The 22,668-nt window shown below is 52.0% G+C and overlaps 1 protein-coding gene across 3 annotated transcripts in view; it reads left to right on the forward strand.

Annotated features, from left to right (window-relative positions):
- LOC139679318 (syntaxin-binding protein 4-like) overlaps nt 1–22,668 on the forward strand; it is a 47,933-nt gene that overhangs the window by 17,944 nt on the left and 7,321 nt on the right. For all 3 annotated transcript variants that reach the window (XM_071570976.1, XM_071570977.1, XM_071570978.1), the window contains exons 5-14: nt 782–856; nt 9,398–9,483; nt 10,224–10,344; nt 12,866–13,007; nt 13,202–13,308; nt 14,069–14,222; nt 15,592–15,664; nt 18,879–18,976; nt 20,617–20,713; nt 22,536–22,663. In XM_071570976.1, the coding sequence (XP_071427077.1) occupies nt 782–856; nt 9,398–9,483; nt 10,224–10,344; nt 12,866–13,007; nt 13,202–13,308; nt 14,069–14,222; nt 15,592–15,664; nt 18,879–18,976; nt 20,617–20,713; nt 22,536–22,663 (1,081 nt within the window). The remainder of the gene's footprint in view (nt 1–781; nt 857–9,397; nt 9,484–10,223; nt 10,345–12,865; nt 13,008–13,201; nt 13,309–14,068; nt 14,223–15,591; nt 15,665–18,878; nt 18,977–20,616; nt 20,714–22,535; nt 22,664–22,668) is intronic.

Here is a 22,668-nt window from a genome sequence, read left to right on the forward strand (position 1 = left end):
CAGCTTCCCAGCAAGCCCTGCAGCTCCCAGCACAGGAGATTAGCTGGAGCCTAAGCCTGACAGTGGAGTTCTGTGTGGGGGATTCCCTGTGGAACCACGATCTGGCCCCTCAGCTCCCCACCAAGGAAATAATTGCTCCAGAGGAGCATCAACACTTTGGGGCTCCCCTTTCCCACTGAACATGGTGCTGGCCAGCTGTCTGCCCTCAATTCCTGCAGGGTGTGCTGGAGGGATGCTTGGGAAGCAGCATGAGGAGCTTCTCCTGCTCCCAAAGCCCCAGAGTGGCTGGGTCTGATGGTGGAGATCCCTGAGGACACCCCTGTGGCTGCAGGAGTCTGTGCCTGACCCTGGCACATGACCCTGATCCCATGGGAATACCTGTATTTTGGATCAGAAAGTGGCCGTCCCTGAGATGGAAACTTCCACAGGGAGGGGCTTGTAGACTCATGGAATGGTTTGGGTTGGAAGGGATCTTAAAGACCACCTTGTTCCAACTCCCTGCCATGGGCTGTGCTGGGAGGTGTTAGCTCACCACCAGGGGCATCTCCTGGGTTTTGTTATTGGGGACTTCTCTTTAGTGCAGAAGTGGGAAAATCAGGATGTGAGGTGACCCCGCATCCAGGACAGGGAATGTGGCAGTTCCACAGGCATCCAACTGGAACTGGGCACTCAGGTGCTGACAGGGGTTGCCCAGGCCAAGGGTCTCTGCCCAGTTTCCATGAGCTTTGGTGTGTGGCTGTGCTGTGAGCCAGTGGGGACGTGTTGTGTCCGTGTTTTCCAGGGCTGTGGAGATCCTGAGGACGGCGTCGGCCACCAGCCACATGCGCCTTCTTATAGCCCGGGACGACGATGCCAGGTGAGGGCTGGCATGGCACGCTGGCAGGGGGGTCATGGCTCTCACTGGCACCACAGCTGGAATGCTTTGGAGCTGGCCAGGCTCCAGGCCCATGGAGACGACTGAGGTGGTGGCTGAGGTGGCCACTGAGGTGGCCCACAGTCTTTGGTAACTCCATGCTGGTGGGAATGCAGTGGAGCTGTTCTGGGAAGGGAAGCAAAGCTGGTGACTCCCCATTCCAGCCCGGACTGTGCCGGGTCTGTGGGACATCCCAGCACTGAGCAGATTTCCAGAGGTGTTTCCCCAGGACAGCTCCAGCCTTGGCTGTGGGTGGCACAGCTCCCCCAGCTCTGCTGTGGGCTGATGAACTGCCTGCATTTCCTTGTGTCCTTGGGCCCTTTGGATGAAGATGTGCAGGGACAGCAGGATCTTCCCTTTTCTTTCCAGTTGGACATGTCTTGCCCAGAGGATTGCTCTCCCTGAAACCTCTCCCCTCGCCACTCCCTGGAAAACCTTGCTTTCTCTGGAGTGGCTTGGAGGATTTGAAAGGAGAAGTAAAGAGTTTAGTCCTGGCTTGGCTGGATTTAGGCTGTGAGGGACAACGCTCGTCCCGAGGAAAGGGCAGGGTTGTAGGGAGCAATGTATGGGATTAGTGGGGTCTTTGCTTGCATTCCCTGGGAGATCTGGCACATCCTGTCCCTTGCACAAAAACATGGGTTGAGAAAGCTGAGGTGCACCAAGAGCCACAGAAACGAGAGCAGGTTTAGGTGGAGCGTGGCCGTGGCACCAGGGTTTGCACCGTGTGGGGCGGCTGGAGGTCACAGAGGCACCGGCTCTACGTCCCCACAGCCCGTTAGTGTGGAGGTCATGGAGTCATTCCTTATCCATCAGCCCTGTGGACAGTTCCTGCCTTGGCAGGAGAGTGAGAGTGCTGTAATGACAGGGGTGAGACTAATTCTGAGACAGCAATAGACTGGTGGAAGAATTATTTGCTATTAATGACAGGCTGCTTTTTACCCACCCTCTTCCAGTGGAAATAGCATCTCCAATTATTACATTAAGTGCAAGTCTTTCAGCAGCTGGATGAAGGGAGCAGGTCACCTTTGGTCTCAGTGAGAATGCTCAGGTTGCAGCTCTGTGCCACAGCAGTCCCCAGTGCCTGCCTCTTGGCAGTGGCAGTGACAGTGGCACCTCTGGGGACAGCTCAGCAGCTCCCTGTGCTCAGCAGCAGCAGCAGGGCTTGCTCCAGCAAACACTATTTCTCAGCCAGAGCCCCCAGAGCAGGTTCTCTGCCTTCCCCCTGATCTGTTCCAAGCTGTTCAGCATCTCTCCTAATATCCTAAACTGCAGCAGATGTTTGTCAAGCAGCTCCACTGCCCGCAGCTGTGGCAGTGCCCAATCGCCCCACAGCTGCCAGGGCAGCCCAGGAGGGCAATGAAACTTTAAGCAATTTATTTGGCCTCTGTTTGCTGTTGGTTATCTGCTAAATCTGCAAAAGGTTAGCCAGAGGGAGAGGGGGGAAGTAATCAGTTTATTCATTTTTTTAAAAAAAGATTTGCAGAGCTTTCCCTTACATAATCATCTCTCAAACTGTTTAATACACGAATACATATCTCCAGGATTAAGGGCTATGGGAACAGGGGGAAGGATTTTTCTGCACTCTTTTTTTTTTCTCCTTACTTTTGTCTTTTGTTGATGCCCTCATCTTTTAAGTCTGCCCTAGAGTGAGGCTGATCAGGCAGCTGGGCTGAAATGGGCCCTCTGCCTCCCTGGTGACCACCAGCTCTGCAGGTGATGCCCGTGGAGGTGCCATGCCATGAGTTCTGGGCAGGCTTCCACCTTCCCACTGCCCAGCCAAGCGGCTCACGAGACCCGAAAGCTGAGAAAGACACAGGGAGGACCATAAATCATGTTATTTTCAGATCCTTCAGAAGCCCAGAGTGCACAGGGCAGGCTGGAGGAGGGAACATCCTGGCTCTGGGTTTGCATCCAACCCACTGCCAATTTTCCCAGTGACTCAGCTGAGTAGCATTTTGTTGTGGTTGCCCTCGGGTGAATTTGACTCATAAACGCTATTATTTGTCCCTGGAGTTAATTATAGGCCCAAATTACCTGTGCTTTTCATGGAACTCAGGCCTGGCATGTATCAGATATTTGTTTTCAGCCTGTCACATCAGCCCCACCACAGAGTGGCAGCAATGCCAGGGCTTAAAGCAGAAGGTTCGGATTTGGAGTTGGACATGCTGGATTTGGGCAATGGTTGGATCTGATTTTTGCCTGTGCTCAGCTTCAGCTGATGAGGACCATTTTATTGCATAATTATTGTTTATTCATTCTCAGCCTGAGAGTTAAAATAGGTCCTTGTTTTTCTGTGTTGCACAGATATCATCCTGGTCTTTCAGGTTTATCACTGTGAGAAAGCCACTTGGAGCTGCACCTCCAAGTCCTTGCAGGATGAAATGCAAAATACATTATGTCTCTCTGTGAGATGCAGGAGGAACAGGGGCTGGGGGCTCACAGGACTCCACAAGGAGCAGTAGGAAAAGTGGGCAGCTTCTCTGCAAGTGCCCAGGCAATAGGCAGGAACAGAATCACAGAATCATTTAAGTTGGAAAAGACTTCCAAGATCCTCAAATCCAACCTTTGACTGATCTCCATCTTGTCAATCAGTGCAGAGCACTAATGCCATATCCAGTTGTTTCTTGACTCCACCACCTCCCTGGACAGCCCCTTCCATTGCTTGGCCACCCTTTCAGTCAAGGAATTCTTCCTGATGTCCAACCTGCCCCTCCTCTGGCACAGCCTGAGGCCATTCCCTCTCCTCCTGTCCCTGTTCCCTGGAGCAGAGCCCAACCCCCCTGACTCCCCCCTCCTGTCAGGGTGTTACAGAGGGTGAGAAGGTCTCCCCTGAGCCTCCTTTTCTCCAGGCTGAGCCCCCCCCCCAGCTCCCTCAGCTGCTCCTGCTACTCCAGCCCCTTCCCAGCCCTGTTCCCTTTTCTGGACACGCTCCAGCCCCTCAATGTCTGTCTTGTTGTGCGTGGCCCAGAATTGGACACAGGACCTGAGGTGTGGCCATTGGGTTGTTGTTCTGCCCACTTGATGCTAAACTGGCAGGGAGGGCTGGGAGTGATTCAGGCAAGCCTGGGTGTGCCAGGGACATTGGTTGTGCTTTGGGCAAAACACACATTCTTTTACACAGTAGCTGAGAGTCACCTGTGCATGTCACTGCTTCCATCCCCCCTGACAGTGGTGGAAATGTTGGAATGGTTTGGTTTGGAATAGACCTTCAACCTCACCTCGTTTCACCCCTTGCCATGGACAGGGACACCTTCCACCAGCCCAGGTTGCTCTAAGCCCTGTCCGACCTGGCCTTGGACACTCCCAGGGATGGGGCAGCCACAGCTTCTCTGGGCAACCTGTGCCAAGGCCTCACCACCCTCACAGGGACAAATTTCTTCCCAATATCCCATCTAACCCTGCCCTCTGGCAAAGGGAAGCCATTCTCCCTTGTCCCATCCCTCCAGGCCCTTGTCCCAGGTCCCTCTCCAGCTCTCCTGGAGCCCCTTTAGGCACTGGAAGGGTCTCTCAGGTCTCTCTGGAGCCTTCCTGTCTCCAGGTGAGCCCCTCCAGGTCTCCCAGCCTGGCTCCAGAGCAGAGGGGCTACAGGTCTCGGAGCATCTCTGTGGCATGTCCAGCCTCTCACCCACCAGCACCCCAAGTCCTTCTCCCAGGGTGCTCTCAATCCCTTCTCTGCTCAGCCCAGATTTGTGCTCAGGATTGCCCTGACCCAGGTGTAGGACCTTGCACTTGACCTTCTTGATCTTCACAAGGTTCACACAGTCCCACCTCTCCTGCCTGTCCAGGTCCCTCTGGATGCCCCATCCCTTCCCTGCAGTGTGTGACCTCACCACAGAATCACAGAATCATAGAATCGATTGGGTTGGAAAAGACCTCTGAGATCATCAAGTCCAACCCTTGGGCCAACTCCAGTCCCTTTACCAGATCATGGCACTCAGTGCCACGGCCAAGCTCAGCTGAAAAACCTCCAGGGATGGGGAATCCACCCCCTCTCTGGGCAGCCCATTCCAATCCCTGAGCACTCTCTCTGCAAAGAATTTGTTTCTGATCTCCAACTTCAATTTCCCCTGGCAGAGCTTGAGCCCATCGTGCCCCCTTGTCCTATTGCTGAGTGCCTGGGAGAAGAGACCAACCCCCACCTGGCCAGAACTTCCCTTCAGGGAGTTCCAGACAGTGCTGAGGTCACCTCTGAGCCTCCTCTTCTCCAGGCTGAACACCCCCAGCTCCCTCAGCCTCTCCCCACAGGGCTTGTGCTCCAGTCCCTTCTCCAGCCTCGTTGCTCTTCTCTGGCCCCGCTCCAGCCCCTCAATCTCTTGCCTCAACTGAGGGGCCCAGAACTGAACACAACACTCAAGGTGTGGCCTCCCCAAGGCAGAGTCCAGGGGAAGGGTCACTGCCCTGGGCCTGCTGGCCACGCTAGTTTGGATCCAGGCCAGGATCCCATTGGCCTTCTTGGCCACCTGGGCACACTGTTGGCTCCTGTTGAGCTCAGTGTCATCTCCAAAGAGGCTGAGGGTGCCCTTGATCCCAGTGTCACTGTGATCTCTGTGTGACAACCTGCTTTTGTGATGTTTTTGCAGTGCTTTGTGTTCATGGCTCCCACTCACCCGCAGGTTTGGCTTTTTGAGATGAACTATTAATTTCAGAAGTCACAGGCTCCACTTTCTCTCCCAGCTGAGGTTTCCAGACTCTCTGTGCTCACATAACCTTTGATGTAGGACTCACCCTTTGTTCCCCCAAGAACAAAAGGGCAAGACAAAGAGGCATTATGAGATAAAATAACAACATTCTGCAGGAAGATTGACCTCCTGCTGCTTAATCTGAGGAAAGTCATCCTCCAGCCGGCTGTGCTGGCAGACCTGTCATCCTGAAGGCCAGTGGGACCAAGCTCTGTCGCAGGCATCCTCCAGACCTCAAATGTTTGCATCCTAATGAAAGAAAGCTGGAGAAGGCTTGTTAAAATGAACTTTCTACCTAATAGAACCCCATGGTTGTTGTTTTTTAATAAAGCCAGGCATTTTAGTCCTGCAGGCACCTGACAGTTCACAATGTTTTAGCAAGGGTCAAATTTTAAATATTAAAGACATCTTCTGAAGTGTCTTGGTGTCTGAAAGCACACAGCTGGCATTCCCTCAGTGTTCATCACCTGGCAATGTTTGGGCATCATCTGCCTCTTTGCAAACTCCTCCAAACACAGCACTGAGCACAAAATTAATTCCCAGGAGATTGACACTAGCAAAGTTCTGCTTCCTGCTGGGACAAGTGTGTGCCTGGAGTTAGTCATTGTTTGTGTCCTTGCTGGAACTGGGGCTTGCAGCCCTGACCCACAAAGCCGGAGCTGGGACGATGGTGTGTGATGTACCATTTAGTCACATCTCCCTGGGCTGGTCCCGGGCTCGGGGGGCAGCCCTGGGCTCCAGCTCATTGCTCAGGCTCCTGAGCAAATAATGCTAAATACTCCTTTGTGGCTGAACTGAAGGATATGGAATAAACAACAACAAGGCTGCCCAGAGCACGCGTGTCCTCGCCTAGGACAGAGTTCCACCGTGCAGATCCACGACCGGGCTCGCAGGGCTGGAGGAGCACAAGAGCTTCTGGACTAGTTGAATTTGCATTGACTAAGAGCATTTTAGCCATTGTTTTAGGTTCATAAGCTGTTCTGTGCTCTGATGGACTATTATCTGAGGGAAGTGTAACAACAGGTGACCACAGGAATACCCAACCCAAAACAAACCCCAGGAGCTGAAGGCTTGGTAATCACTGGGAACAATACATCAGATTCCAGCGTGTCTGACCTGCCCCTGCACGGTCAGGGAGGGGTAAGGCCATGGCTGAGGGAGTGACCAGTGAAACTGGGCTGAATCACCTGCAGAAACACAAGAGGCTTTGCTGGGAAGTGGAAAATTCTGCTAAGGGAAGATCCTGCCAAGGCTCAGCCCAAGGAACCACAGAACCCCGACTGCTGTCCTACTGCTGAGGGAGCTGAGTTGTCCTGCCACTTTCCCAGTGGCTGTGGAATCATTCAGGTTGGAAAAGCCCGCTGAGGTCTTTCAGTGCAACCATTCCCCCAGCTCTGCCAAGGCCACCACTAAACCAAGTCCCCAAGGGCCACATCCACATGTTTTTGAACATTTCCAGGATGGTGATTCCATGACTTCCCAGGGCTCTTCCAGTGCCTGACACCCTTTCAGTGAAGAATTTTTTGCTAATATTTTATGTGCTTTTTGATGTCCAACATTCTGAAGCTGCCCCCTCCTCATGCACAGTATGTACAGGTCACACAGGGCTGGCCCCACATGTGGTGGGTCATGAAAAGATCCCCACATGTCTAACACTGTGTGAGGAAGAGATCCAATTAATAATTCCAGAGATCAGAGAATGGGTTTGATGTCCTTTATACTGTTCTATCCCCACAAAGGCTGGGAGATCACAGCATCCAGAAGATGCTGTGCTGGCATCTTGACTGTTCCTGGGAAGTTTGTACCCAAGAAGTGGAAACTAAAACAGCTTTGTGGGAGGTGGGGTTTCTGAGCAAAGTTGTCTTTTTTTAAGGTCATGGGTTTAATTGATAAAGTCAAGGGTGTTGATGCAAATATTGGGATTCACCAAGGCATGTCACAGAGTATTGTGTGACACTTGGGTTTTAAATTAGCCTTAAGAGGAAGGAATGAGGCATAAATTTGATGGCAGTATTAGATAAGGCATGCACTGCTCTTTGAAGTGTGTTAATGCACTGGTTGTTACTGGGAAGATGTAAATTACTGAAAGTATTTCCAGCAGGAACCTGAGGAGGTCATGATTCATTCACCATTTAATATTGTTGACTCGAATCCAGCCAATAATATATACCCTGTGTCCTGGTGAGGAACGCAGATGACACAGCGTCTGTGTGTGAGAGCTGTCTCCTCGCTCAGGGAACTTTGCTGTGGCTGCCTTCCTACAGGTTTGTGTCTTGGGCTTGTCTGACTGTCAAGCCTGAGAGGGAGCCACTCATAACCAGGTTTTTCCTGGGGCTGTAGCCTCAGGAAGGCTCCTTCCCATGGGGATTCCCTCATGCCTTCAAAGAGGACTTCTAAAGGTGTTCCTGTGACCAGAGAACCAACACGTTCAGGGTCTCTCCCCCTGCCTGGCTGCTTATTTATAGGCATGTGTAAGAATTTAGTCCTCCTCCTCTGTGCCAAAAGGTCAGATCGATCAGGCAGGGTGGGGTTGGGTTGTGAAGGAAAGGGACCCCCCACTGCAGAGGGACAGTACATCCCTGGGAGCAAAGACCCAGCATGTCAGGGATGGATCAGCAGGGTGATGAATATGAACACGATGAAGATGTCACCCCTTTCCATGCCCCCCATCCAAAAGGATGTGAGAGGATCACAGCAGCTCAAAGAAGCGTTTCAGAAATGAGGCAAAGTTGGTAAACATGGATAATGGATAGTGGTGGTTCTTCGTGGGGTTTAAAACCACCAGCAGCCACACCTGGCAAAAGGAAGGTCACAAAGCAATTCACTTGTGGGGTACAGGTGGTTACAGCCCATCCTGGGCTTGGCACGCTTGGGTGGTTACGTGGTGGTCAAACTCCAACTACAACAAAGCACCAATGAAGGTGCTTGAGCACAGAGGCAGCTTTGTGGGGGATAACAGGGGTGAGGTTCAGTGCAGGTCTTTGTTAAGGTGTTATCCTCCAAGAGCTTCACCCAGGATGTTTGTGGAGAACTTCACCACAGATGGATTCAGGGACTTGGCAGTTGCTCCAGCATGTGCTTCAGAAGCCACATCCCATCTCCACTCCAGCAAGAGCTGGAAGGATCTGCTTTCTGTCCAGGAGAGGAGGAGTTAAAACCAGAGAATAATCTCTATTTAGCTGTTCTAGGAAAGACACAAGCAGGCCAAGCCTTTCTGTTTAAAGTTTGCACAGTTACAACTCCTTCTGACAGTCTGTTAAACCTGTGGGGAGTGTTTCCAAAATTTCTGAGCCTTATAGTTGGGGGTGAAAATATTCCAGCTGATTCCTGGGAGGGTCCATGAGGCTGGGTACAAGGCAGGAGTGCACAGCAGGATGGAAAGCAGGGCTTATGTTCACCTGCCCCCTCTCCTGAATGACAGTCCTCAACACCAGAGCCTGTCCGTAGAACCACAGAATGATTTGGGCCAGAAAAGACCTTTAACAATATGGTCCTTCCCAGCTCCTCTTGCCTAAGTTCACCCTGAACACATCCCAGGGCAGGAAAGGAGCACACTGAAGCTCCAGCCCATTGCAGGAAAGCTGCTCTGCCTTGAGGTTGATTACAGACCTGAAGCCTTGCACAAACTCCTGAAACCAGAGCATTACCCTGATGCAGAAGGATGCCCTGTCTGCTCCCCACTGCTGGAGGGCACCAGCCCTGCAGACTTGGTACTAAGTCACTGCCACCAGAGGTAGTGTTGCCATGCAATCAGGTGGGGAATACTTTTGAGCAGCAGGTGAATTCACCATGTTTGTGTTTCCAGGAAGGAGTTCTCTGAGCTGCTGGAGAAGTTCGGCTCGCAGAGCAACACGGGCTCTGCGCGGAGCTCACCGGTCCTGCCTGGTGGCAGTGAGTACCTCAGTGTGTCTTTGGGGGGAACCAGAGGGAGAGTCTCCTTTGGCCAAGTGCAACTCTGAGGAGTTGGGATTGGATTTGTCTAGGTGCTTGGGTGGGGGTTTGGAGGAAGCTCATCCTTATTCCAAGCCCAGGTTCAAAGCAGCATGGCCAGCACAGGGTACAGGTCAAGCACAACAATGAGCCACCTCCTCAGGGTGAACAAGGGAGACTTGAGTTGGGGTTGGAACCACTGCCCAGATCCCCAGACTCCACTGAACTGATGTGCTGGGCAGGTGACTCCATCAGGACCCCTTTCTAAGCTGCAGCTTTAGCTTTCTGCGCTGGATTTTGAAGCATCTCAGCAATAATTCATTCAACAATCATTATTATTCACTTGCTAATGGGAAATGTTTATGGGATGCAACAACAAGGGTGACCTAAGTGAGGTGCCAGCACACAAACCCCGTGCATAGAGAAGGAAGCCATCCCTCTGTCTTGGCATCCCACCAGGTGGCTGGCAACCCTTCCCTTATGGCAGGGTTTGTAGGGCTGGCAGAGGGGTGACAATCTCGTGCCGGAATTGTGCCAACAAGGCTGAACGTTTCCTCTCCATGAGCCATGACCTGATGTCTTTAACTAACATGGGATTTTCCTCCAAGACTGGGAATATGGTGCCAGCTCTCAGTGGCAGAGCAGGGGGGAGGGTGGGGCTGGTCTGTGTGCCCTGGGCTGACTCTGCTGTTGCTGCTCAGGTCGATACCTGGAGAGCACCTCGTCGGGCTCGTCCTCGCGCTCCCAGAGCCCTCTGCTGCTGAGTCCTGCCAACTCCCACGGCCCCTTCCTCGGGAACGCGGCGCACACCCCGCACGCACAGTACGTACACAGCTGGCCCTCGGTGGGCCACGGGGACATCACTGAGTGCCTGAGACTGTCTTAGATCCAGGAAATAATTCCAGTGCTTGGAGCATGGCTTTGGTTGTCCATATGTCCTCTCTACTGCGAGACTACCGCAGCATCTTACAGATGTCGTGGTGGCATCTTGGCTGTTCCTGGGAAGTTTGTGTCCAAGAGGTGAAAAGCTTCCCAGCTGAGGCAGTCAGTGGTTAACTGTGCAGCAGCTGCCCTTCCTCCCCTCCAAGTCCCAGGGAGAGGCCGTGGTTTACAGCCAGCTGAGAGAACCCTGTCATAAGCAGAGTGTTCCTGAAAGGCCAGTCCTGCTTTCAGGAGTTCTTTTGGCATCTTGTGCCCTATTGCCCTGCTTCTGGCACGTTGACCCCGTGCCCAAGAGCACAAACTCCTCTCCATGCAAACATTCCCAACACCCTTTGCTTTGGGGTCAATGGCAGCTGCCAACAGTCACTGCATCCTTTGGTCTCCAGAGCATCTCCCGGAGCCTTTATTTTCATGTGGTCGTCTGTCCCCTTCACGTTCCAAAGGTGAGAGGTTTGGACAGGCAGAGCTTGTTTTTCTGCAGTCTCCTCTCCAGGGGTTGTCCTTCCCAAGAGGAACATCTTGGAGGGTGTTCACAGTCAGGGAAAGGGACCCTCTGTCCCCAGGGCTTGCAGCTTCCCTCCTTTTTCAGCATAAACAAGCCAAGTCACTGCTAAAGAGAATCAGCCCTCACTGCAGAACCAGTAAATCCTCTTGCTAAATACCAGCTTATTAGGGATTTGCAGAGGACAAATATTTGCCACCAGAGGTTTAAGCTGCTTGCATGGAGTGAGAGACCCGTACAGAGGAGAGGCCAGATCATCTCCTTGGCCATTGGTTTGGACAAACCATCCTTGCTGTGTTGTTAACACGCTCCAGGCTCAGACAGAGAATCCCAGGATGGTTTGGCTTGGAAGGGACCTTTATAATCTTGTTCCAACCCCAGTGAAATGGGCAGGAAAATGGGGCACCTGGTTTGGTGACCTCCTCGCTCAGTGCTGCCATGCACTCCCATGTTCTGCTTGTTTCCAGGCCAGTGCTAGGCCCTAGTGGTCTTCTCCTGGAATCACAGACCACTGACTGCAGCTGAGTGTTGGTGGTCAGCTGACAGATGTCATTTGGGCCATGGGTCTTTCTATGCCTGTGGCTGCCATCCCTTCTGCTCAGGTTGTCCCCGGGCTGTGACCTCTCATCATGACATTACCTGAGGCACAGGACTCAGATACAGCTCAGAGACACCACAGACAGTGACTGATATTTTGATTTGAACGGAGGTTTTACTGCTGTATTTCATGACATCATTTTCCTAAAATCATTTACCTTAATGCAATGTTTTTTCATAAGATTAAGGCACCTTCACTGAGGGGTCTGACCACCACTGGGGAGCATGAGGTGGTGACACCACGGTGGGGCATGGGATGCACAACTGTCATTGTGTCTCAAATTGTGAGACAACACAAGTAGGACAGAAAGTGCAGATTGTTTGGGAATGGTTGCTATGGGAATAAATGAAAAAGCTGAAAATCCAGCTGCACTGTCCTATTTGGAGAAAAAGTTTGCTGACCCTTAGACCCCAGCAAATCCTTCCCCAAACCCTCTGTGTTGCAGTGCTGCCCACCAGCCCTTGGGAGGTCAGTGAAATCTCTGCTCCCACAAACCCTCCCTGTAACAGATCCACCTGCTGTGGCTGGGTTTTGGTGGCGTGTTGGGTCCTGTCTAGTCACTGTTGGAGGGAAAGGTCCAGCCTGGTTGCTGCTCCATTCACATCCTTCACTGGCAGAGCCATCTCTCCCCCTGCCACAGCAGCACTCACAGGGAGGGGGGTGTTGCTGCAAAGGATGCCCATTCCTTAGGGCACCGTGGAAGATTCTGAGTCCAAACCTCAGTTCAGACACACTCAGCTGTGAATGCCAAACTTCACTCTGAGGTTTGCCAAGAGCTGCTCAGGAGTTGACCAATCTGTACATTGCTGGATTCAAGCAACAAACATGTCAATCCTTTGGCTGTAAAACCAGGAGTGACAAATATATTTTAATTAAACTTTTTGTTTCTTCTCTATTTTCCAAACACAAATGAGACCCTGAGATGAGCTCAGCTGGTCAGATCATGGTGCCAACAGCACCAGGGTCATGGGTTTGATCCCTGTACAGGCCATTCATTTAAGAGTTGGACTTGCTGATCCTTGTGAGTCCCTTGCAGCTCAGACTATTCTGTGATTCTGTGGGTATTCCCTGGTATTTGGGATGATGTGAGCCAGTCACCTTCATAACACTGAACAGTGTCTGCCAAGGAGCAGGAGCCCTCAACTCCTCTTTCCAAGGCTGGGTGGAAGAAATGATGCAGAGAAAAAGCTGGGAGAAGGTAGAAGGATCATGCACAGAAAGAAATCCAGGCAGAATTTGTTCAGTGATGTGGGAAAATAACTGATACCCCTGAGGCACCTGCTCATGTCTCTCCCTTGCAGCTACTCCATTGACTCAGGAATCCAGAGCATTTCTATAGCAAACTCTGCTGGCTTGGGGCTGACCATCAGTGGTGGATCTAACAGGCCTGATGGGCCCATGATTTATGTCCAGGAGCTGTTGCCAGATGGTGACTGTTACAAGGTAAGCTGGTGTGGAAACCCTTGGTGGCTGTGCCAGGGGCACCTCTCCTGGGGGCTGGGGCTGTTTTGAAGCGGCTTTTCGAAGAGTAGATGGATAATGCACTGCACAGCCTAATGAGGAGGTTGTGATGCAGGAGAAGGCTTTGGGCAGAGACATTCCTCCCCAATGCTGTGTCTGTCTCCCTGTTTGTTTAGGATGGTCGGCTCCGACCTGGGGACCAACTGATAGCCATCAACAGGGATTCTTTGGTGGGCAGCACACATGAAGAGGCCAGAAAAATAATTGAAAAAGCCAAATTCAGGTAGGCATAGAACATATTTCCTGTCATCATCATCAGGGTGCTGTTGAGTCTTAAGTAGAAACCCCTTCATGTCATACCAATATTTGCCTTCACGAGCATCATTAGTCTCGATGGTCCTGATAGGTGGTCACGTAAGGAAATCTTGGAGACATGGGTCATCCTGAAGTGTAATCCAAACCTTCCCTATGTTCTGGACCTCATGAATAACTCCTATCCCAGCAGAGTTCTGCAACAGAACTGAAGTTCAAAGAAGCAGAAAAAAGGAGGCTCAGGAGAGACCTTCCCAATCTGTACAGGAGGGTGGAGCCAGGGGGGATCAATCTCTCCTCCCAAGTAACAAGTGACAGGACATGAGGAAGTCTCAAGTTGTGTCAGGGGAGGTTTAGATTGGATATTAGGAAAAATTTCTCCATGGAAAGGGTTGTAAAGCCCTGCCACAGGCTGCCCAGGGCAGGGGTGGAATCACTGTCCCCAAAGGTATTCACAAAACATGTAGATGTGGCAGCTGGGGACATGGGTTAGTGTGGCCTTGGCTGGGTTGTGGTTGGACTCAATGATCTTAGAGGTCATTTCCCAACCTTTACAATTCTGTGGTTCTGTGATTCTATGGGACTCAGATGGTGAAATTCCAGCTGCACTGGCTCAGGCCACACAGGCTTAGGGGAGATTATCCTGGAGACAGAACCAGCAGCATGGAAATTCTGCAAATTTGTGCCTTTTGTTCTGGTAATAAGATGTTCTGTTTTGCTGCCACTTTAAGACATGAGGGAAGCACAGAAGTGGCCTTTGTTCCTGGAAGGGGACGGTTCCACCCTGGACTGTCCGTGCACAACAACATCCCATCGCCGCCTCCCAAGGCTGTGGGGAACGGCCTGAGCTCCTGCAGACTGAAAGTCCACGTGAGGTCCCCAGAGGTAGGTTGAAGTTCACATCTCACAGCACAGATCCTGTGATCTTTCTTGAATCAGAAGACTCTCCTTTAGGAACTCCCTGGCAATAATTCTGGACAGTGGAAAGTCTGTAATACTGATATGTGTTTTACAGGCATGTATTTTAAATCTGAAATCCTTTCTTCCCTCTTGGGTTTGAGACAGAGAAGGATCTGTGGAGATAACGAGAGGAGTTTCATCTCCAGGGCCTCCATTCAGACCTGTTTCAGGAGTCTCAGGTTTTATAAACCAAAACCCTTCTGTGGTAGCAACCTGCATCTCATTCCTCTGCAGTCATAGAGCTGGAAGGGATCTCTGGAGTCAGTTTGATCTCCTACCCAAAGGCAGGAACAACCCTTTATTCTCACAGGCCTCTGATGAGGATGAATCCAGAGCGTTCCTACACAGCCCGTTTCTGCTCCAGACTGCTCTGAGATAAGCCAGGCTCATTCTCCCTGTGAGCCTGAGCTCCACGTTGTGTTTGCAGAGACAAGTGCTCCAGCTGTGTGTGGCTGGAGAGGGTTTATCCACACAATCCTTGAGCTCTGTGTCTGGATTCTGTGCACTTGTCTCTCCTCTCCTGGACTGGTGCCATGCTGGGTGTACCTTCTGCCCTCTCCCACACAAACTTCCTTTGGAAGTTCCTTTCCCTCATCTGTGTTTGGCTGTGACCAAAATAACAAAGTCCCTCTAAAGAAAAATGTTTAAAATTCCAGAACCAAACTCCTTAATCCCCTGTTTTCCAGCCATCCAGAACATTTTCTGCTTTTCTACATAAGTGGCAACTACACATCTCCTTTGGAAAGTCTGGTTTTATTTCATTTTATTGTCACCCTGATAGACCTGAGACACAATTCTTACTCACAAGTACAGTGTGAATGCAAAAGCAAACACTGAGGAAAGAGTGTTTTCTCAGGCAAAAGAAAGAGGCCAGCTGGATGTTCCTTCATACCAGATCATTCACAAAACATCTCCTTCCAGCCCTGTGGAGGCACAGACTTGCTCCAGTGTCATCTACGTGTTGCTTTTGGGTGCACCAGGCTGGAAAGAGCAGCAGCAGCCCCTAGAGCTGGAGCTGAGCAGTGTGGGTGGATCCCTTACCCACAGCTCTGTCACAGTCACATTAAGGACAGACTGGTCCGTGTGAGCAGAACTCTTGGGATGGTTCAGGAATGTGCCTGGTCCAGCAGCTCCCAGAGAAACCCCCAGAGTCTCTCTTGGTCCATCTGCACAGGTGGTGCCTTTGTGGACCAGCTGGGTGGCTGTGTCTTGAACACCTCTGTCTGCTGCTCTGTATTTACACCAGCAGGTTCTCCTTAGTGACTGTCTCTGCTATTTTGTCTTGTTTTTCTAGAATAGACGTGAAAATCCTTTTCCTGTGCCTTCTTTGTCACCAGACATTTGTCCACCAGAGCTCACGGTCTCAGGTAAGAGTCTTGCTCAGCTGTGCCCCTTGTGTGGGTGACAAACAGCTGTGGCTCCTCAGAGCTGAGGATGATGAAATTATAAAATCACAGAGTCACAGAATGCTTTGTGTTGGAAGGGTCTTTAAAACTCATCCCATTCACTCCCTGCCATGGACACCTTCCACCAGCCCAGGTTGCTCCAAGCCCCGTCCAGCCTGGCCTTGGACATTCCCAGGGATGGGGCAGCCACAGCTTCTCTGCCCAACCTGTGCCAGGGCCTGCCCACCCTCACAGCCAAGAATTCCTTCCCAATATCCCATCTAACCCTGCCCTCTTTCAGCCAATCAGCCTCTTGTTCTATCGTTGTATTTTTTAATTGGTGTTTACACTGCTCTGGTGGAATTTAAGGGGGTGATAGCAAGACTTTACCTGCTCAGAGAGAGGGGAGGCAGCAACTTGGCTTACTCAAGGAGCAGTAACTGTGTCCATGTTTGCCCATAGCAACAAAACTCTTTACTAAGGCATGCAAGGACTGAGGATTCACAGGACACAAATTCTTCCACTCTCAGCCTGTGGTTCATTTGCAGCAGTGCCTTTGCCCATGGCAGACATTCAGCAGGTCTCATCACGGGTCACATTCCCTCTGGTGGGAAGGGCAGTCCTGGGACACAGGGATAACACCGGGCAGTTACTGGCAGTGGTGACAAACACAGCAGCCCTGACAGGCAGCAAGGATGCCCTCAGTTGGCCAAACTGGGAAACAGCATTGAGATGTGACTAAATCAGATTTCTCTCCACATCCAAAAGGCTTCACTTTTCACTCATTTTCCATGCTGTGCTTTGTCTCCCTGCTCTGAGTCTCCTGAGCTCCTGCATTTTGTGGAGAGACCCCTCTGTTCACCCAACAGGGCAGCAGCAATGGCAGGTGAACTCAAGTCACCCTGCAGCTTCCTAGATCCCTTAGGAATGTTGGGAAACCTCAATAACCCCCATGACCCAGAGCCCAGGGAACCTCCACCAGATACCCCACATGCATCCCTGTGACATGGAGGTTACTCCAGCCCTGAGGAAAAGATGGGAATTCACAGTGAGTCCCCAGCAAGTGCTGTTCTTCCTTGTTGCAGCTCCAAATCCAACAGCCCTTCCTTCCCCATGTGCTGCTGGGGCACTGGTTCTACTTTACAAATCCCTGTGCTTTCTAATTCCCACCTGGAAGGCTGAGAGCAGGCAATGGAGGCAAATCCAGTTTAGTGCATACCTGGGATCAGCGTGAGACGGAGCAGCTGGTGCTGGGCTGGGTGTACCAGCTCTGGTCCCAGGGGTGCCCAACCTGGGCAAGCCCAGCAGGTTCCAGCTCTGCCTTTCATGCTCCAGTGGAGAGGCCCTGGGTCAGGCACTCAGCAATAGGACAAGGGGGCACGATGGGCTCAAGCTCTGCCAGGGGAAATTTAAGTTGGAGATCAGAAAAAATTCTTTGCAGAGAGAGTGCTCAGGGATTGGAATGGGCTGCCCAGAGAGGGGGTGGATTCCCCATCCCTGGAGGCTTTTAAGGTGAGCTTGGCCGTGGCACTGAGTGCCATGATCTGGTAAAGGGACTGGAGTTGGCCCAAGGGTTGGACTTGATGATCTGGGAGGTCTTTTCCAACCCAATCCATTCTATGATTCTGTGATTTGCTCTGTCCTCCCTGTCCTGAGTGTCCTGCAGGCGTCAGGTGAGTTCTCAGGTGGCCACCACGGAGAGCTGGGGGTGGGAACAGAGCAATCCAGCAACAGCAGTGACCTGGTGGCTGCCTGACTCGGCTGGGGGGTTTGGTCACACCAGGCTTTTGCTGTGAAATGCTGCAGTGGCTTTGTGTCACTGTGTCACCCATGGCTTTGAAAGAGCAGCAGCCAGGCCTGGAGCCTGGGCCGGTGCCTGCCTGTCTCGGGGTGCCTGGTGGATGCCCTCAATATCCCCATGGCCAGAGTGACAGCAAAGCCACCCAGAGCTAATCCTGATCAACTGTGCCTGGAGGGGTGATGGCTCTGGCCCTGAACTTGGAGAGTGAAGTGTTGGTGGCCAGTCCAGCAAACTCACCTTTTACCTCTCATTACTCCCAGCTCTGGCAGAGTGAATGGACACCTGGATTAGGAGGATTACACTTGGGTAGCACCTCTGCTGCTCCTTCTTCTTGCACTGGGCCCTGCCTTGATGGCCAGGAGGGTGTGGGGAGAAGTGCTCCAGAGATTCCAGAGGAGTGGAGTTACTCAGCAAAGTGGGGCCTCCCATGATGTCAGTCAGACCCCAGGCAGGCCAAAGGAATTGCTTCCTGGGCAGGTCCAGTGCCACTGCATGAGAAGGAATGGTGTCCCCTGGGCTGATGGTTTGAGGGTGGGCAGGGGCAGGCACAGCAATCCTGCACCTCTCAGGAGTCTGGCTGGGTTGCTCCCAAGCAGGCAATGCCTTCTGCAGCCCTTTTCCCAGGGAATATCCTGATTCCTTACAGAAGGGTTAGTCAGAATGGAAAAGGTGGGACTCCCTCCAGGGTGGAGGGGCAGGACTTCACTCTGGACCTTTCCAGCTGTGCAGCAGTGCTGGCAGTGCTGAGCCAGCTGTTTGCATGTGGATCTTTCCTCTCACAGCAGCTTTCCACCAGCACAGCAGCTGCTCCTTCTGACCTCTCCTTCTGTGGCCACCTCACAATGCATGTGGCTCCTTCTAACCAAAAATCCCTGCCTGCCCAAATGAGGGAAAAAGGGTTCAAGGATTTTTACAGTCTTGGAGAGGGGAAAAGTCTTGCAGTGGTGCTTTTGCACATCACTTTTACTCTGTCCAATCCCATGGGTGTCATTAATTGCTTCAGTTTTGCTTAATCAGTTAGAGCTGATGGGAACCAGGCAGATTTTGTTTAATTCTTTTTTGTCATAGCTCACCATAACTGCAAAGCCCAAGACTCCACAAAACTCTGTGACTGGAAATTTCCAAAGTGCTATTTTCGCAGTCCTTGGTCCTTGGATGAAACATCCCATTTTAAACCATACCCAGTTTCAGAAGGATTTGCCCCACTATCCAGTCTTTCCAAGGGTGCCCTAGTTCAGCCTTCCAGAACCAGATTTAATAAGTCCTGGACTTTGACTTTTGTCCTGCTGCACACACACGATATTTCATGTAATTAAGAGTTCTAACTTTGCTCTGCAGACACCTCTTTCCTCTACCCAAATGCTCCCACATTAACATTGATTTTTGACTTTTCAGCACCTACTTCAGCATCCAATCACAAAGCAGCTTCAGGCACCAAACCAAAAGTAGCACTGGATCCCCATATCCGGCTCAAAGATGGGAAACTGGAGCTGGTGAGTGGAAGGGGCCCCTCTCCCCAAAGCAAGGCCTCCTCCTTGGGAGCTGTGCAGGAAATAGTCCTCTCCTCAGCAGGGTGTGCTGATGTTTGGGTCCAGCCTCTGAAGGTAAAAAGGGAGAAGAAAGAGTAGTGAAACACCCTGACTGTGTCCAAAGAAGCATTTAATCATACCTTGGCTCATCCTGGCTATTTCTCAGTTCTCTGGGGGGCTCCAGAAGTCTCCTGGCATTTGCACCTCCCTTGGACTGGAAATATTGGTGCTGCTGTCACTGCTGGGGTGACCTGGGGCAGCCTGGGGTGGGCGAGGAGAGGCTGGCACAGGAGGAGCCTCGCTGAGGGTCCAGCCAGAACTGCTGATTCTCTCAGTGGTTTGTGGACAACATGTTCCATGGGCTGCCTATTTGCTCATGGAGACCCTGGAGACGGGCAGAGTGCCCTGGGGACCACGTCCCAGTCTGGCTTTAGGGTGCACATCCCCCCTGGGCTCTGCTGGCATTTGGGGGGCGGGGGGCCCGGGGGACACCGTGGTGGCCCCGATGTGACGAACATGTGCTGCCACCCCACGGCAGCTCTTGGCTGCTCTCACCTCCCGGAAGGGCAGCGCCAGCAGGAACTGTTCTCCTAAGCCTGCCTAATGCTCCTCAAGTGGGATTTAGGACGGCATTTTGCAGTGACTTTCGCAAAGCATCTCCTCTGGGTGAGAGGGCGGTGGGTTTCCCCTTTGAAAAGCCTGTGATACCCACGGGCAGCTGCAGCAGTGACAGGGTCGGCGTGTGACACCGCCAGGCACAGCCTGAGGTGGTTTTGGGGTGGCAGCCCCCCCCCAGCATCCCACAGTCTGGGATCCTGCAGCACTGCCATGCACAGGGGGCAGAGGAGCAGGAGGTGGGACTGCAATGGGAGAGCAGACAGGCCCCAGGGACTTAGTGATGGAAATGTGAGCAAGGGGCCCTGGTGGGAGGTGCTGGAGCAGGAGCTGTGTGTGCAGCCTGGGCCAGGCCAGTGTTTCCCTCAGGCTCTTTCCCAGAGTCTGCTGAGCGCCACTTTGTCCTTCAAAAGCTTTTAGTTGTTGCCACCAGCACTGAAGTGGGGCTTGCACAGATTTGTCTGCTCTGTGTGGTGCCTTGGGGGTTGAACTGATAAATATCAGCAGAAGTCAGGGTATCAGGAGTAATGAGAGAGCAAAAGATGAAGTGGAGGAACAAAATGTTTGAATGTCTCCTCTCACCATGGGAAATACTCTGAGAACAGCCTTTATCTTCTTGGTCCCAAGCACAATTCCTGGGCAGTAGGAGAAAGAGGAGAGGCTGAGCTCTTGCCAGCTGAGCCCTGCTCAAACTCCACTGGCTATGGATAAAGGTCCTGAGAGCTCATCAGAGCTGCACATCTGACTGCAGTCTGTATGAAATGTTCTTGGAGGGATATGAACATGTGCCTGTCTTCAGGAACAGACATTTCTGTACATATGTAGGAAAGGAGCACCAGAAACCCAGCCCAAGTCTGCTCCTTGAGGAGATGCTTCCTTGGAGAGCCACTTTCAGGAGAAACCCAGCACCAGGTGTCTTCCCAGTGCTTACTCCAAAGAGTTGCTTTCCCAGTATTTTTCTTTTTAAAGGCTCCTTGTTTCTGCTCAAGGTTCTGCAGTATCTTGGTCTGGATGTGACTGAGGAGAAGAAGAGGCAGTTGAGGCAGAGCCTGACCACGGACTCGCAGGGGACAGTGGCCTATGGAGGTGAGCAGGAGCTTGGCTGGTCTAGGGGAGCTTCACTGGCAGATGAGAAAGGAAAGAGGCATCTGCTGAGAGGTGGAAGGTGAGACCCTGCCTGGGGATTGATGGAGTCTCAAAAGAGTTAAGAAAAGTCACAAACACAAAAGAAGGCATTTGGTAGAATCACAGAATGGTTTGAGTTGGGAGGGACCTTAAAGCCCATCCAGTCCCACTCCCTGCCATGGGCAGGGACACCTTCCACCAGCCCAGGTTGCTCCAAGCCCCATCCAACCTGGCCTTGGACACTTCCAGGGATGGGGCAGCCACAGCTTTTCTGAGGAACCTCTGCCGGAGTCTCACACTTTCACAGGGAGGAATTTCTTCCCAATATCTAATCCAAACCCACTCTCAGGTTAAAGCTGTTCCCCCTTGTACTTTCACATGTAAAATCAGAATAAAAGGAAGTTGATGCAAGGGCTCACTTTCCTCAAAATCCCAGCTCTCCAAGCAGGAGCTGGCCAGAGGACACACACAAAACAAACACTAGCTCTGCTTTCTGTGACCTGCCAGAGCATGTCTTACCAACAGGGTCTGCTCCCCAGAAGACTTTTAGCAAAAATCCAAAGCCATCAGCAATGTCCTCACTAGACAGAACAGACATGAGGCACCTTGTCCAAGGTATTGTGCAGAGGGAGGAGGGGGACACGGGACCACATGAGGTCTGTGCAACAGGGAGGTTAACAAAGCCAATGGCAAGATCCTGCACCTGGGTCAGGGCAATGCCAAGCACAGATCTGGGCTGGGCACAGAAGGGCCGAGAGCAGCCCTGGGAGAAGGACTCGGGGTGCTGGTGGGTGAGAGGCTGCACCTGCCCCAGCTGTGTGTGCTGGCACCCAGAAACCCCCCTGTGCTGGGCTGGTCCCACAGCCTGGGCACAGGGGAGGGGGGATTCTGCCCCTCTGCCCCCTCAGGTGAGACCCCACCTGCAGAGCCGCCTCCAGCTCTGGGGGGATCTTAATGCCCCTTTTGGTGCCTAAAGGGGCTCCAGGAGAGCTGGAGAGGGACTTGGGACAAGGACCTGGAGTGACAGAACAAGGGGGAATGGCTTCCCACTGCCAGAGGGCAGGGTTAGATGGGATATTGGTAAGGAATTCTTGGCTGTGAGGGTGGGCAGGCACAGGTTGCTCAGAGAAGCTGTGGCTGCCCCATCCCTGGGAGTGTCCAAGCCCAGGCTGGACAGGGCTTGGAGCAACCTGGGCTGGTGGAAGGTGTCCCTGTCCATGGCAGGGGGTGGAATGAGATGGGTTTTAAGGTCCGTTCCAACCCAAACCATTCTGTGATTTTGTGATTCTGTGGCTGGAGGCTCCAAGACCCAGGTGCCACCCCTGTGATGGCTCCCATCTGTCCCACACAGCCCCTCTTGTCATATTCTCTTTTATGTCTGAAAGTAAAAGGCAACTGGATTTTCAGACTTTTTGTTTAAATCAACAACATTGGAAATGTCACCAGGAGGCAGGTGCAGGTCAGAGAAATGTAGGTTTGGCTTAAAGTTTTAAACCCCTCAAAACTACAATCATGAAAATCCCCCTGTAAAATTATCTGGGGGGCTTAGGGTTTTAAAAGTAGTTTTTTCAATTGGATAAGAAACAAAATCTGATAAAAATTGTCACCAACTGATTTAATCTTTATGGGATTGCTGAGGAACCCAGAAGTGTTAGAGAAGATTTTTTGGCATCTCTAAACCTGCTCTGTTTGGCATCAGTGATGCCCCCAAATTGGTGGCATTTTCTCCTAACACAAAACACTTTTCTCTTTGAGCCTGGTAAAAACTGCTTGTTTTTCACAGATGTTCTCCAAGCACTCAGGGATGTGATGCAGGAGGAGCTGGATGAGGCTGGTCTGGATTCCAACTCCGTGCTCTTCACACAGCACGAAGTGGCCAATTTGCTGGATACGTCAGCGTTTCACTCCCAGGTCAG

This window comes from Pithys albifrons, chromosome 16, assembly GCF_047495875.1.
Source record: "Pithys albifrons albifrons isolate INPA30051 chromosome 16, PitAlb_v1, whole genome shotgun sequence".
Lineage (NCBI taxonomy): Eukaryota > Metazoa > Chordata > Aves > Passeriformes > Thamnophilidae > Pithys > Pithys albifrons.